Source organism: Lepidochelys kempii, chromosome 2, assembly GCF_965140285.1.
Source record: "Lepidochelys kempii isolate rLepKem1 chromosome 2, rLepKem1.hap1, whole genome shotgun sequence".
NCBI lineage: Eukaryota > Metazoa > Chordata > Testudines > Cheloniidae > Lepidochelys > Lepidochelys kempii.
Window position 1 is genome coordinate 138,366,834 of NC_136381.1, and position 17,601 is coordinate 138,384,434.

At 41.3% G+C, this 17,601-nt stretch overlaps 1 protein-coding gene across 7 annotated transcripts in view; it reads right to left on the reverse strand.

The window, feature by feature from the left end:
- The window catches only part of TRIO (trio Rho guanine nucleotide exchange factor), a 403,258-nt gene that overhangs the window by 188,653 nt on the left and 197,004 nt on the right, over positions 1 to 17,601 (reverse strand). For all 7 annotated transcript variants that reach the window (XM_073332315.2, XM_073332317.2, XM_073332318.2 and 4 more), the window contains one exon: positions 7,235 to 7,426. In XM_073332315.2, the coding sequence (XP_073188416.1) occupies positions 7,235 to 7,426 (192 nt within the window). The remainder of the gene's footprint in view (positions 1 to 7,234; positions 7,427 to 17,601) is intronic.

Consider the following 17,601-nt stretch of genomic DNA (forward strand, 5'->3'; position numbering starts at 1 on the left):
TGTGTCGACTGGAGATGCTCTCCTGTCAACTTCCCTTGAGCTTCTCGTTCAGGTGGGAGTACAGGAGTTGACAGGAGAGTGATCGACCACCGATGCATCAATTGCCGCACATTGAACCCCCTGATAAGCCCTATGTACCATAGCTAGTTAGACAAGCCCTAACTGTAGTGGTGAGTCTAGTTCATGATGAACAGGAGTGGCTGATTGCCTTGTGTACTGATTTGCAAAATAGCATTAGGTATAGTGTCATTACTTGAGACAAGCTTCTATCAAGAGGCAGGAAGTCAAGTTAGGATGGAAGGAGAGCATGCAGAAGAAACAAAACAAGTACTGAAGAGAATCAAACTGTTTTTCACATGAAGGAGGCTGAGTCAATCAACATAGATGTTACTTGGCAGAGAACTACAGTTGTTTAGAGTGATAGCAAAATAATTTTCTTGTAAAACAGGTCAGGATACACAAAATGAAGCCAAATAGTAAGAACTAATACAAATACTTCCTACTAAAATAAACATGCATTTTCTCTTTGAACTGAAGAGGAAGAAGGATTTCAAAGACCTGGCACCAGGGGCACAGAACTGGGGATTAAGTATGTTTTGTGCTCTTACTTCAACCTTCATTCAGCAACAGTGAAAACTTTTTAATTTTATTTTAATTCAACAGTTTTCCCTAGGAATTAGAGAATTACTGTACAAGTAGATAAGAGTACAATCTCAATATGATCCTCTTCAACTGCACTTCTCTGCTCTAACGCCTTATCAGCCTCGGAGCTCACACACAAAGCTGCAACTCCTGGATCTCTGGTAGATGAACGTTACACCAACTTAACATTTCTCCATACATAAATACAGTAACGTCTCAAACATCTGCTAAAACAATCCTGTATCCTGTGCAATTTCTTTCCTAAAATCTTGGGAGCATATGATTAGTATTTTAGGATGGTTATTAGTATTTTTAAACGAGCTTATTCACTGCAATATCCTGGCAATCTAAATATTTCCATGATTGACCTAACCTCCCAGTTATTGCTGACACTGTACAGCCACTGAAAGGCTGCAATTACATAGGATGCCACAGAAGAACTGCTCTTAAGTTATTTTGTGAAAGGAGAGAAAAACGACTGGTCATTAACGTATGCCATGATATTCAAGCAATTTTTCAGAACTATTTGGAATGTCTTTCCATCTCCTTGTAATTTCATTACAATTTGCATATTTTTACCTTTGAAATTAAACAACTTTTTAAAAAAAATGACTGAATGACACAAACGCGAATATAATACCCATTTCAAAAATTGTCAGTTTACCTTGCATGGTCTTGGCTATCAGCACAGTGCTACAATATCTGTGCAACAAACACTGTAGAGTGTTTGTTTAAAGAGTTAAAAGAACAGGAGTATTTGTGGCACCTTAGAGACTAACCAATTTATTTGAGCATAAGCTTTCGTGAGCTACAGCTCACTTCATCGGATGCTATTTCCACAGGAATTGTAAAGGGTTATAGAAACATTCCCGTAGATCTTCTGTATTTGTAAAGGCTTCTTCTTTCAGAGCTAGTATCTGATAAGTGTCCTTTCAATTTGTAATTTTTTAAAAGGACATAGGTGACTTAGAAGCCTATGACAAAGTTAGGCAGGCATTTCAGGAGCTTAAATTCCATGGTCTTTCTGTGAGACTTAAGCTGATAAATATCGAAGTCCCTTTTAGAAATGGGATTTTAAAATCAAAAAGTGCACAGCCTGATGCTACCATTGCAGAGATGAATATTAAAAAACAGAGGAACATACTATTTGACTACATTTAAGCAACTTTATTAGTTCAATATTTTGTCTAAATTTTTTGAAAACCCTAAGTTTCAACAGGACTACATTAAGATGCACTAGGGATTTTTTCGTGGGTCCACAAGAGCCAGTTAGTGCATAACATGCTAGTGCACACTAGAATGTACACCCCTCTAGGGTGGACTAACACACTGTTCAGACAAGCCTTAAGTGTTCTTCTCACTACTTCTTCCATCATAATTTCCCCCTTCCCCTCATAAATTACAGCCAAACATTTCAAAGTTTGGGACAGCAGGGGTTTTCTGCACTGTGTTTTACATTTAGGTCACGGTATTCCCTCCCTTCCCGCATTGGCCTGAATGCACATCAGTTTGCAATGGAGAAGGTGACAAATTTGTATTGAAGTGAGGGGAGGGAGAGAAAGGAGTTGACTAAGCTGTTCTAAAAAGAACATGCCACATACAGAGCAAAGGCTTTAACTTTTTAAAAATTAACTCGACAGGATATTCACAAGTGTTACACGTAAAATGCCAAAAAATAAGTGTTTTTAAACCCACCATTCTCTCCAATCTGTGTTCACCTCTGATCTATATTTCTACACTTTACTCCAGTTATTGAGATGATTTGTTTGCTGTACTTTGGCACTGCTACAAACACCGGGTTTGGCCATTACACCATTTTCCTCCTGTCATGGATGACGGGGGATCCATTCAATTATGTATTTGAATAGCAGCATGTGGAAGAATGACGAGTGCATAGACACCTACACATACAGATATTTGTATCCCAGCCCCAAAGGTTGTTTTACTCACGCTGGTGCTAAACCACACCTTGGGAAATCACCAATGGAGCTTGCCACTGATTTCTGCATACAGACCTCAAACTAAACCACTACTCTTGTAAACAAGATTTTTATTATTCATGCTGTCCAGCCAGAAGACTTATTTCCCCAAAACATCATTCAGACCAGTAACAGGTTGTACTAGTATTAACACAAGAGTATGAATATCTGTTTAGTAATTTCTATTCCGTATCTGAATTGTATTTTGCAATACTTTGTGTATGTGCACTGTACAAACCATCACACTGAAATACAGTCTGTTACCTTCCAATTCAGTCCTCAAACTTGATAATTCTTATTTGCTTACTTTGCAAAAACAAATATATGGTGGTTCCCATACCTAGTAGAAAAACAACTGTAATATCTCAGATGCTGCTGTGCTGTAATTGTTAGCAAATGTTAACTGTAAACCCTGAGCACCATAACTTAAGCCACTTACCCCAGAGGCGAGGCCTGTTTATAAGAAAGTGGTGGCCTAAAAACACAGGGGCAACATTTTTCTAAATCTCCCAAACCAGTGAGAGGAGCAACTGAATGCAAATAAAAATATGGGAAGAGCAGAGCAAATAAAAATATGGGAAGAGCAGAGCAAATAAAAATATGGGAAGAGCAGAGCAAATGGGGACTATGGAAAGAGAAGAAAGTGAACGGGTGACACATGCATGAAGGAGTAACAGTATGTGGGGGAGACACAAAATAAAGGAGGAAAAGAGAGTAGGAACTGGAACATGCAAGCAGAGATGCAGGACAACAATGAAACATAAGACAGGCAACAGGGAAAGTGAGAGGTGAGATAAAACAAGAACATGGAGGCAACAAATTTTGAGGAAGATGAAGAAAGGATAAGAAACAAAAGCAAGGGGCAGAAGAATTCTAGAAGATCCATTCCACCAGGAAGAGAGTTTGTTTTAAATAGTAAGTTGCTTTTATAGACAAGCCAGTTCAGACATTAGAAAGTAGCAGGAGTCAGGGCAAGACTGAGCTGGCAAGTGCTCCCCAAGAATCTGACAATGAATTAAAAACCACAGACAAAGCAAGGCAGAAGAGCAAGCTACACACCCCCACAATTTAGTAAGTGCTCACTGTCACTCAGACATCAGGTTAGATTTTCAATGGTTGCCCTTTGGCCAGGCAAAACTGCAAGTACCTGAGAAACAAAACACATCCTGTGGGAGGAGGGCAGGCAAAGTGTGATAGTATTATGTTACTGAAAGATCCTTCAACCCAGCCTGTGATCAGCAAGTACATTAAAATATACACAAATACTTCTCTTTGCCCTAGCAAACTTAAGTGTACATATAAAATAAGCTTTTTATTCAACTGAAATGCACACCAGAAAATTACACTTAAAATATTGTGATTATAATCCCGATTTCTAACAAATATCCTGCAGGACGAATACAATGCTCATGCCAATGTAGCAAGGAGGATATTTTGGCTTAGCACATTTTTATCTTCCATCTGTTTTGTGGCGTCATCTCTGCATTCTACACACTGTTTGAGAACAAGCAACATGCCACTGAATTGAGAAAGCAGTGCTCCTCTGAGCAGGAACACAGAACAAAAACATAAGCCAACAAAGGAATCATTTCTCTCATACTTTTCATATACCTCCTAATTTTATCCTGAAAATACTGGACACTCAAATAGGAGAAGTCTGTCTTAATCTTGCCCCAGTAGTTTAAATTGTATATGTTGCAAATGAAGAGCTAATCTTGTCTGGATATATTACTCATTTCCACTTCTCCTGTTTGCATATGTTTAAAAATTGACTACATTAGGGCTTGGTCTATACTTGTGAGTTCCCTCAGCATAGCTATGCAAGTCAGGAGTGTGAAAACCCCACCCTGACTGACATAGCTATGCCAACAAAACCCCTGGATAGACCCAGCTTTGTTGATGGAAGAGGGGTCCTGTTGACACAGCTAACCTTGTCTGGAGGTGTTCCCATACTGACAAAACATTCCCATCAGCGTAGGCCATGCCTACGCTAGGGGACAATGCTGGCATAACTATGTTGACATAGGCTTTGTAGTGTAGACATACCCTATAACATGACATTTAACTTTAAAAAAATTAACAGCTACATAACCAAGCCTTTAGAGAATAGGTAAAAAAACAAGCTTCCCTATAAACAACTGTTACACTGCAGATGTACAACAGCAAAACTTATCCAGGGGGAAAGATGTAAATGCCTGAAGAGACAGAAGTTGTGTAGCAAGAAGTCAAACAGCATCTAGAGGCACAGAGGCAACATTCCAACACATCTGGGTTGATTTGTCAGAATTCCTGAGTTGTGACTCACAGGCAAGCCTGTCCTTTGTAAATCTCTTCTTCCCCACTTTCTTCCTCTACATTCCACATCGTTCACTGTTGCCCTCCACTGAGTCCACCCTAGATACATTACAGCACTTCAGCCTCTCTTTTGGTGCAGATGAATAGATACTGCAGAAATACAAAGAACAACCATAAGAGTATCATCATATTATGGCATCCAGCCCAAGCTGCCATTTCTCTGCTGGATTAGTCTTCAGTTCCCATTTGTCAGCTCAGTGGTGACAATGGGGTTGAATGAAGCCTTTCCACCACTTTCTTGCTTGTACCAGCTTCACTGACCTTTAAACCTTTTTGTTACATGTCATTCTTCACCGTTTCTATCTAACCCACCCTCGGTCTTCCTTTATTTCTATGTCCTTGCACTTCGGTATGTACCACTGTGTACGGTATCCTTTCTGGGTCCATTCTTGACACGTGTCCAAACCGTCACAGTCATCTCTCTCCAATCTTAGTTCTTGCTTTACCCATTTTATCATCACTTACTTATTTTAGATTTTGTAGACTTTTTCAAATTCTTAGAAAAAGTAAAGCTCTCGACAGAAAGTCTGAAAAAGGCACCATGAAGTGATGATAAATTCACAGCACTGCTGCAAAAAACACATAGTAAAGGCAAAGCACAAAGTACTCAGTAAGATTTACAAGCAAGAGCAAGTGCCTAGGGAATGGGGAAAGCAATAACAAGTACCTATCTATAAAAAAAAAAAAAACGAAGTAAGAGTGAGTGCAAGACCTACAGAGCAATCCACTTATTGAGCGTTCTGGGAAACACGTTCCCCAAGATGTTGCTGAGGACAATGAGAGGTACGAGGATGCGGCCCTGGCAGAGGAACAGGTTGCATTGAGACCGACATCAGAGAAAAACACACAACACAACTGAACCTGCTAAAAGAACCATGTAGAAGTCACATGGGCTTTCGATAGCATTTGGCAGACAGGGCTGTGGCAAGTTTTGAGTATGTATGGCATTCCCAAGAAATTGATTGAGCTGGTAGAAAGTATCTACAGCAAGTTGATGAATGTGCAGAGACTAGATAAGAAGCTGATGGAATGGTTCAGGATGACCACAGGAGTGCAACAAGGATATGCGGTATCACCGGATTTGTTCAGCTTGGTACTAGACGCAGTCAGGGCTGTAGCACTGAGAGATGAAATAGAAGGAGCCAAGTTAAGAGGGAGAACAGCGAATAGCCTTAGATTCCCAGATGATATTGACCTCACAGCATTGTCCAGGGTGGCCCTAGAGAGTAATCGACAAGGTAGACCACCAAAACAGAAAATTCGGATGAATGATATGTACAGAGAAGACAAAAATTATGGCAACTGGAAGACAGGAGGAAGAGACAAAGATTCAACTCAGTGACAAAGAACTAGAAGAGGTGGAAAAATGTAACTTTGGAGGACTAGGACTGAAAATGGGAATTGTGAAGATGACATAAAAAAGAATCTCTGCTGGATTAATGATACATAGCAGCACCAGATGATATCAGAGGAACAGAGAGGAAAGAGAAAGTAGATCTATACTGAGACACCAAAAAATAACGTAAAGTATAATAGGTGAGAGTTAATTTTTAAGGACTCTCTTCATGTTGCATTAATGCAGGAAATGTCTAGTGGAGGGGGCTCTAACATGGGAGACAGGAGGCCTAGTTCTATTCCCAACTCTGCCAACGTGTGATCCTGGGGAAAGTCACTGGACTTCTGTGCCTTGGATCTCCCCCACTCCCCCGATCCACTATCTTATAAATATAGATTTTAAGCTCTCTCTAGGACAGCAACTGTCTCTTACTGTGTCTACATATAAGCTACTGTAACCCACACACCTTCTGGGTGTGGTGTTCTGTCCCATCTAGTGGCACCAAGACCACTTAAAGAGAGAGATAAAATGAGTCTGCTCTACAGTGTTAGCTAACAGGCAATTTGGCTTTTAGCTCATGCGGCAGAGACTCATGCACTAAGCTCCAGAGGTGCCCGGTTCAATCCCACATGCTGACAACCAGGGTCTGTCTGTGTTACATTATCATAATACAAATAATAATAATCACATCCCATTCACGGATAAACAGTTGTCAGGGACGGTCTATGTACAGAGATAGCTAACACTGTGGTGACGGCAGAATAGGACAGGCAGAACTCAGTTTTGAATTAAAGGCTCACTGTACAGTTGGGGTTCGTTGTATCGCATTAGCAAGAGCTGTATGTTATACCAATGAAAATATTACTCAGCTTGCATCCTTTTCAAGTTTGCCAGGTACTTCCATGGCTTGTGGTCAATTTACCTCTTTAACGTGAGTGTGAAAAGACACAGACATGTCCAGCAGGATCTTGCGTTGCTCCACGCGCCTCACAAAATCCTGTATCCTGTCTTCCAACTGATGTGCAGCTTGATAAATCTCCTCTGGGTCACACTCCCCCGTCTGAGCCAGCTGCTCGGCTGCTTCTAGCAATTTATCTGCATTGGTATAGGTGTTCTGCAGAAAAATAAAATGATCGTTTTACAGGGATAAGCGAACAGAAGGTAATGCTGGCCTGTATCTAAAGACACAATACATTACCCATTGCAGGAAAACTGGAAAAAATGAAGCAGTAAAGCACTAGGTTGCTGGAATCTCATGTCAACAAGCCTTCTCATACTCATTACAGTAGAGAGGTAACTGTCTAATCCTCTGACATTGTCCTTTAATACACTGCAGAAAAGGGAACATCTGCAGACAAACCGTCACTTTACGTACACCAGGCAATAAAATGCTTTTATGATTTTTTGCATGTAGCCAAGTACCAGAGTAAAGGAAGCATCTATAAATGTCTGCTGCACTTTGCTTCAGTTTCATAAAAAACAAAAAGGACCTCTAGCTGCTGTTCCTTTTGGGGGCAGTGGATGGAAATTCTTAGAATTATAGGTCTTTGAAGTCACGTTTTAACAAGCATAATCCTTTCACATCACTTCACTTTTGTAGTTGAAATGTGTGTTTTTCTCCTGTTAGGAAGAGTAACTATCCAATTCATTCAAATAAAACATGGTGAATATTCACCATTTGTTGTTAATTTTCTTCATTTTTTTTTTGTGGTGTTCTAACCACAATGAAAACACATCACGAGTGGAGCAGAATTTCTCCTAGCATTGAAAATATACTAGTCCAAGATGCAGGACTTGGTCCATTCCTTCCAGGACTAGTAACACAAATCCACTGCCAGACTGAAGGACAGTTTTAAGGCCTGATATGTTTAACATGTTAATTTACAACACCATTTGGCAGACCAGTAACAAATACTCTCAGGTCAGAAAGCTTTTCCCAGCACTTCTCCAAGAGCAATGACCAGAAAGAGAAGGCTTTAATTCACATTTTTAAGCAGGGCATTTAGAAAAAAATATCATACAACTGACAGCAATGAGGTGTCAAGAGTCAATGGATAAGAAAAAAATCCTCAGGTTTCCTTGCAAAAGCTGATAAATTTGGCAGTTGTGAGGTGCTGAAATGGCGCATAGGGAGGCAGGTAACTGGAAGGGGGGGCACAATGAAAGGGCAGTGGAAGGGTTCAGGGGGTAACTCTGGACACAAGTTGCAAAACAGTCTGGTGTTTGTGTGGCAGGGCCAAGTAAGGCAAACTTTGGAAGCGGCATAAGGGATTGTTTCCCAGGAGTGGAGTGCTGACTGACTGTGATTTTGGAAAGGCAGAGTGAGAGTTCAGCAGCTGCAAAGGGGAGAGGAGTCAGTTCACAAAAGTGAACAACAAAAACCAAAACCCCAAGAACCAAAAGACTCAAATATCTGACATGAAAACAATTTCCTCTCCAAGAGAGCCTCTGTCAATTGAAAGGAGATGTTTTTAAACAAGTACGTTTCCTTACTTATTAAAACTGAAATGTAGAATCTCGCTTACTGTTACATTTCATCCTGCGCTCTCTGTTCAGTGTGTTACACTTCCAGTGAAACGCAGGTTTCATACACTAGCACAATTCCGCAGTGTTTACATTACAAATACCAATGGGGAACTTTTAGCCACTAAAGAGGAAGAAGATGGAGACCTTGTCTACGCAAGAAAAGGGTTGCTGGCATAGCATCACCGGCAAACGTTCCTAATAAAGATGAAGCCTATACCAGCAGAAGAGTGCTTTAGCCAGTATAGCTTATATTGGATCCCCACATAAAAACTGTATTGGCAAAAGCCTTCTCACTTTGCAAGTGTAACTGTGGCTACACTAGGGCTTTTGCTGGTATGGAAAGGAAAAGAAAAGAAATCACACCCCTAATAGATATTACCATACCAGTCAAAGTTTCTATTGTAGACCTAAAACATGACAAGGAGCCAGGCAATCAGCATTCTCCTTGCTTGCTTTGCCACTGAGTTACCGGGCAACTCCTACACAAATCATCTGTTCATTTTTGTGCCTCTGTATGTAGAACAGAGAGAGTCTTATATACCTCTGCTAGGGAGGTGGAAATAGTAAGAGGTTTTATTTATTAGTGTGTGCAAAATTGCTTTGAGTGCCTCAGTTGGAAAAGTGCTTGTGATATAAAATGTTTTTTTTAAAATATCTTCACACAAACTAGAAAAATAAAACTTGGGTAATGTTGGCATGTTCCTGTAAAAACTCATTCCTATAGCCTCCCTCTCACTTCCCCTAAGAAACCTAATGTTTCATCTGATCTTGTTCCTTTAAGCTCAGGTTTTAACTCAATTTTTAAAATCAACATCAACATTTTGAAATTAACTGTAAACATGGTTCAAAGCCATTCCAAAATACTCCGATTCATTATCTGCCGGCAGCACAAACTTTTATACACTTTGGGATCGACAACCTTGTCTGTCTCAATACTGCTTTCAACTATTCGATTTTTTTTCCTTGTTCAGTATAATAAATTCATTAATTATTTATGCAACAACATGAGTCCCTGGTGCTTTTTGAATAAACTGTGCACACACCAGACAATGGGTGTCTCCTCCTGCTCTCCAACCCTGAAGGGAGGTTCTGAGTCTGTAAGATGTTATACCTGAGGAAGCCTGCACCCGCACGGTACTGGAGTGCACTACCCACCACCTTAGAAGATGTTCGATCAGAACACTTCCTGGTCAGTACTTACGCATGCCCAGTGCTATAGTCAAAGCTCACACAGATGAACGAGAAAAGAAGTTCAATGCTCACATTTGTAACCTGAAAGGCTACACTGGGAACTACCGAGGGAACCAAGGGCCCCACCCACAGCCATCTGTGTGACTGAAAAGATCGTTCCCCATTTTATAATTAATCTGACATTTTATTCTTATGAAATACTATTTAAGAATTCTGAGAGCATCCTCGTTATGATGTAGCCTAAGCATTTCAGATTTATCTTTCTGAAAACTGGAAAATGATACAGATGAATTAAGGATTTAATGTAATTAAGGAGTTAATGTAATTTGGATGTCATTTTCAAAAATAGCTCAGATGCTGTATCCTTAGACAGCATGCAGAAAAGAAGGTGAATCCTCAACTCGCTTTTGTAAACCTTCCTTCAACTCGTAATGACATCCAGCGGAAATGCTTTTTCTTAAATAGTTATGCCAGTGTGCAGGAGCCAAGACCTTAAACATGGTGGGTTGTGCTGGAGAACTCCCCAAGACAGACAGATGAATGAAAAGGGTGCAAAGAGAAGGCATCTCTTTAGGCATTTAATAAAACTGATCTAAAGTATGCCAGGTGATTTTATATCTAGCTGTCAGTTAAGGTTATTCTAGCAGGCTGGAAAGACAAGAGTAACAGCATGGCACTCGAAGCGGTTTATGCCCATTTCCTAACTAGACAGGGAGGCGTTCATGATGTAGATCAGCTTTAACTATCTGTATTTAATTATCATGCCTTTTCAGTAGGGCTGTCGCTTAATTGCAGTTAACTCACATGATTAACTGAAAAAAAAAAATCAAAAAAATTAATCGCGATTAAAAAATTCATCACAATTAATGGCAGTTTTAATTGCACTGTTAAACAATAGAATACCAATTGACATTTATTAAATATTTTGGACATTTTTCTATATTTTCATATATATTGTATTCGGTGTTGTAATTGAAACCAAAGTGTATATTATTTTTGATCATCTTTACAGTACAAATATTTGTAACAAAGAAATAGTATTTTTCAATTCACCTCTTACAATTACTGTAGTGCAATCTCTTTGTCATGAAAGTAAAACTTACAAATGTAGATTTATTTGTTACATAACTGCACTCAAAAACAAAACAATGTAAAACTTCAGAACCTACAAGTCCACTCAGTACTATTTCTTGCTCAGCCGATTGTTTACAAGTTTCTTTACATTTACAGAAGATAATGCTGCCCTCTTCTTATTTACAGTGCCACCAGAAAGCGAGAACAGGCATTTGCATGGCACTTTTGTAGCTGGCATAGCAAGGTATTTACCTGCTATATATACTAAACATTTGTATGTCCTTTCATGCTTCGGCCACCATTCCAGAGGACATGCTGATGACTAAGGCTACGTTTTAGTCATGGGTATTTTTAGAAAAAGTCTTGGACAGGTCATAGGTAATAAATAAAAATTCACAGTTATACCCCTAACTAAATCTTGGGCGGGAGGCCACGGGTGCAGTCCAAGGGCGCTGTGGCCCACGTGGCCCAGGACCCCCGCTGGTGCTGGGGGGATGGTTGGCGGGACTGGCTGGGACTCCCTTCCTGGCTCCGCGTGTCCCTGCAGCTCCTAGGTGGCGGAAGGGCTGGGGGCTCTGCCTGCTGCTCCTGCCACAAGCCCCTGCTGCGCAGCTCCCATTGGCTGGGAACCACAGCCAATGGGAGCTGCGGGTGCAGGCAGCACACAGAGCTCCCTGGCCCCTCCTCCACCTAGGAGCTGCAGGGCCATGCCAGTGGGAGCTGGGAAACCCCCACCCTGAGGTAAGCGCCCCCCACATTCCCCAACCCTCTGCCCCAGCCCTGAGCCCTTCCTACAAACCCAAACTGCTGCTGCTGGCCCAGGGGCTTCCCGGCTCAGGCAGCCCCTGAGTCAGCACCAGCCGCTGCAGAAGTCACGGAGGTCACGGAATCAGGCTCACAGCCTTATTGATGATGCTTGTTAAAAAAACAATGTGTTAATTAATTTTATGACCGAACTCTTGGGGAAGAACTGTATGACCCCTGCTGTTTTACCTGCATTCTGCCATATATTTCGTGTTATAGCAGTCTCGGGTGATGACCCAGCACATGTTGTTTGTTTTAAGAACACTTTCCCTGCAGATTTGACAAAACGCAAAGAAGGTACCAATGTGAGATTTCTAAAAATAGCTATAACACTTGACCCAAGGTTTAAGAATCTGAAGTGCCTTCCAAAACCTGAGAGGGACAGGGTGTAGAGCATGCTTTCTGAAGTCTTAAAAGAGTAACGCTCCAATGAGGAAACTACAGAACTCGAACCACCAAAAAAGAAAATCAACCCTTTTGATGGTGGCATCTGACTCGGATAATGAAAATGAATATGCGTCGGTCCGCACGGCTTTGGATTGTTATTGAGCAGAAACCCTCATTAGCATGGACGCATGTCCTCTGGAATGGTGGCTGAAGCATGAAGGGACATATGAATCTTTAGCACATCTGGCAAATAAGTATCTTGTGATGCTGGCTACAACAGTGCCATGGGAACGCCTCTTCTCACTTTCAGGTGATATTGTAAACAACAAGAGGGCAGCATTATCTCCTGAAAACGTAAACGAACTTGTTTGTCTGAGTGATTGGCTGAACAAAAAGTAGGACTGAGTGGATTTGCAGACACTAAAATTTTACATTATTTTATTTTTGAATGCAGGGTTTTTTTGTATATAATTCTACATTTGTAAGTTCAACTTTCATGATAAAGAGATTGCACTTCAGTACTTGTATTAGGTGAATTGAAAAATACTATTTCTTTTATTTTTTTTTACAGTGCAAATACTTGTAATCAAAAAATAAATATAAAGTGGTATTCTATTATTAACAGTGTGATTAATCGCTTGGCAGCCCTATTTTTCAGAGATTCTGCAGTAGCTGTCACCTTCATGAGCCATCCCTCAAGAAAATGAACACCTGTTATGTATTTATATAGCACAATATATTATGTATCTAGATTTCGTACAAAAGTTAAGTGTGAATTAAATAAAATAGCACAGATTCATAGCCACCACCAATAGAAGAAAATGGACAAGGGCTACCAGGTAACTGGTAAAAGTAGGAGGCTACAATGGTCTCATGTGAGCTGGCTGAAATATAAAGGCCTTATTTCAGCCTTGACTTATTCTACCAGCAGGCTCAGGAGGGCATGGTAAGGAAGGAATTTCTACAGACTTGGTCCCTGAACCAAGGAAGCTGATGCATAGCTCAATTAAGATGCAACCTCCATAAGGATAAAAAGTTAACTCGGCTTTGTAGAAGAAACACATGGCTAACAGACTCTTGCCCTATATACCATACATGTATCTTGGGCAGAGACCATTATGCACAATTGGACATCTCTCAGCCACAGTTGCAAAAAAAAAAAAAAAGGAATAGTTGAGTCAGAATCCAATCCACAAATATACAAGGGAATAAATACAAAACATTTGTCAGCGTCCAAGGTTTTTTAAGATGACAATCTTTTGCCCTACAAGTGGACTGTTAAAGGTAACTGGAATCGAAATCCTATACCTGTGGGGTAAATGTTCTTGTGTGTGCAACACAGATCACGAGAGATTTTAGCTAGCAGGGAAGAAAGGATAGGCTCTAGTGCTGCTTCTTTGAAGGGAAAATTGGTCAATTTGATAGTAACTGTTACTACTCACTTGTGGCTTGTGCGTGTAATACTGAAAATTTTGTCCATGTGTGTTACAATCACCATATTTTGAGATATAGTCATACCTAAGGCTATGATTTTGTCACTGAAGTCATGGAATCCATGACTTCCAGAGACCTCTATGATTTCAGCCCATGGTGGCTAGGAGTTGCAGGGTCACCCTGCCACGGTGACCTTGCAGCTCTGTGCTGCTTCAGGCAGCGGAGGGACCCTGCAGCTCAGTACCATCTCAGGGGGCGGGGGGATCTCGCAGCTCCTGGCCATCTTGGGCAGTGGGTGCCCCTAGAGCTCTGAGCCCCCATAGGCGGTGGGGGCCACTGGAGCTCTGAGCCACAGCCCCCACAGTTGCCCAGCTGCCACGGGTGGTGTGGGGACTTCGCAACTCCACATTTTGTCATGGATATTTTTAGTAAAATCAGGGACAGGTCACAGGCTTCCATTAATTTTTCTTTATTGCCTATCCATTACTCTTACTAAAAATATCTGTGATCAAATATTAGCCTTTTTCATAACTGCCAAAGAAAGCATTTTAACCTATAGCCAATGTAACAAATCCCCTTTGCATTTGCATTGATGGGATACATAAACATACTGCAGGCCCTTATTATAGAAGACCAATGCTATCCAGTACAGTGAGCAGATGAAAATGTCAATCTTTCACCAGACTATTTAACCTGTGATGACACTGAAGTCTGCTGACATTACAGGGAATTATGAACACTTTTTGCATATTGTGTGCTAGCTTATTCCATGATTCCTTTGAGCAGTCCTGGGGAGTTGGAATCTGAATTACCCTGGAGAAACAGCATAGGAGGAAAAAAGGACAGATCACCTGCCTGAACTTGTCAGCTCCTTAGCTGAAAGTGAATAGTTCAGCATTTAATAGAGGCTCCAGGTGATTGAGCAATGTAGCCAGGTGGGATTTCAAGGGGTTGATGCCTTCTCATTTTTTTTTTGTAGAGTTGACTCTGATAACCCCAGGTGTGGCCAGGTTCTCTGATCAAAGGAAAAACGTGAATAACTTGAAGTGTACGTAGGGAATAAGTACATTTCATCTGCAGTCACTCTTACAGGACATAATGCATCTCATAGCAAAAAACTGTCATATGCCCGCACACAAGTGAACAGCAGGAGTATGTGACGGACATTACATTCATTGTTATGTTAAGACCTGAAGTATAAAAATCAACGGTCTTATTTGGAATACACAAAGCAGGGAAGCATGTTTGTTGCCTGCTTATATTTGGTTTAGAGAAGGGAAAAAATCTTGAAGGGTGTGCCTGTCTTGGCAATCACCACAGAACCAGAAGTTAGAGATGAAAAAAAAGACTTATTAGGTCATCTTGTCTATCCTTTTGCCAGTGAAGGATTGTTTCCTACAGTATATTTAAGCACTTTGTCCAGTCTAGTTTTTCAAGTCTCAAGCAATAGATATTCCACCCTTTCCCCGAGGAGATTATTTTTCAATCTAGTAGAGCTCAGCATCAGGAAATTTTTCCTTATTATTCAGCTTAATTTTTTTCCTTTGTTCAGTTTCATTACATTACACCTAAAAATATTCCTCTGGTTGCCTAGATCAGAGGTTCTCAAACATGTGAGGTGAGGTGGTGGCCTTGGGAGGAACAGGGTGTAGGTGGAGGGGGGCAGTGGGGTGAGAAAACGGGGTGGGAGGAATTTGGGATGTGCAGGGCTGCGGCAGACAGAGAAAGAGGCAACTTTCCCCAGCTCCAGGGCTGTGGCTGCCGGGGAGAGATGGCCCTCCTTCCCAGCCTCAGCTCTGTGGCTGCTGTGACGGGGGAGAGAGGGCACATCCATCGAATTAGAAAGGTAAGACTACTGATATTAAAATATGAATTGTGTGCTTTTATTTGTAGAACAAAAAAAGTTTATTATTGAGGTGGTTTTTTTATATAGCGCTTTTATCCAAAGCACTTTACAATAATTAGCTAACAGTACAAACAACAGTTGGAAAGATCATTAAGTGGTCCGCCAAGACCTGCAGCAATTTTCAAGTGGTCCACGGAAAAAAAAAAAGTTTGAGAACCACCAGCCTAGATCAATTCCTCTGTCCCAGATGTTTACACCCTTCCAATACTTTCACCCTGTTCTCTCTTGGGGCATGGCTACACTTGCGAGTTAGAGCGCATTAAAGCAGCACTGGGCTCCCTAGCTCACTACCTGTCCACACTGGGAAGGCACGTACAGTGCTCTGACTCCATGACTAGAGCGCTCCTGGTACTCCACCTCAGGGAGAAGATTAACACTTGTTGCACCTTGGCTGAAATGCCCAGGTATCAGTATGAACGAGGTGTTGCATTACTGCGCTTTGATCAGCCTCCGGAAACGTCCCATAATCCCCTTAAGTCAAGTGGCCACTCTTGTCATTGTTTTGGAATCACTGCAGGAATGCGGATATGCCCTTTGAAAGCTCCATTTCTGACTCCCGGCATGCTTATCTGCTCCAAGACAAAGCAACCATTAGTGTGGAATGCTGTGTGAGAGAGAGAGAGGCTGGGGGAATGGGGTCTGCTGCTGTCTGAACTTACAAGACAGCATGCTGACATGCTCTCAGCCCCCCAAAAACCTACTCTCTTCCCCCCCCCACATACACACAACACACTCCCTGTCACACTCCACCTCCCCCTCCCCCTCCCCCCATTTGAAAAGCACACTGCAGTCACTTGCATGCTGGGATAGCTGCCCATAATGCACCGCTCCCAGTGCTGTGGCAAGTGCCACAAATGTGGCCATGCCAGTGCGCTTGAAGCTGTCAGTGTGAACACACACTGCCGCGCTTTCCCTACTGCGCTCTGGTTTAACTCAAAACACCCTACATCTGCAAGGGTAGCCATACCCTTAGTCACGTTTTGTTCTTTTAATCCTTCTACTCAAGTATCACAGTGTAAAATACCTAATGGGACTTCATCTCCAGCATCTTAATCAAAGAGGGTCTGGACTCTCTGATGCAGAAAGTAATGACTCTGAATGTGAAACAAAAGACACATTTGCTATAAATGAAAAATTAAGAGTGTGTATGGAATCCAGTGTCTGTGTATAGCCCTAAGGTTGTTTCAGTGTCTTTGAGCCCTTTATCAGGATATTGTCATGATTTTCTCATGGTGTTTCAGTTCCTGAGTAGTGGAAATGCTCTAAGACATGCTCTCAACATTACAGGTCCATAAATGGCTACCTTGTGCATTAAACAGGAAAACTAATACAAACAAAACCCACATCTTGTGAACACACAAATATTTGACTCCTCACTCACACTTTGATCAATCCACTATATTGTCTATTAAATCTGTACTTCTGATTCTGTTAATACTTCACAGTATTCTGGTTGCCTGACTGCCACCCCAGCAGTCATTAGCAAAAAACACCCAATGGGAAAACACCACAACTTCCCAATTTAAACGCTAACATTCCCCTGGTAAACAAACCAGCTTAGACAGACCTACTATATATGATTTGCCTTAGCATACATGTTTGCCAGGATAATTCGTCAATAAAACTGGCTAGCAGATAACCCTGACAGTGCAAGCGTCATGAGCAGCGTGTGTGTTGAAGCTAAGTGTCAGCTACACAAGCGTTGTTATTTTCCCCATTTTTGATGATTGGTATCACAATAGCTTTCCCTCCAAGTTGTCTGGTAACTCTCTCTCCAAGGCTTGTCTTTTCAAGCGCTATAAGCTGTGATTTCACTAATTACAACTCAATGTATTGTAAGATAATACCCAGATATATTCATTTCTTTAATGTCTTCCAAGCCTTTTTTGTGACCATGCTGTATTTCCAAGGTACACATTAGCTGTAGCTCACGAAAGCTTATGCTCAAATAAATTGGTTAGTCTCTA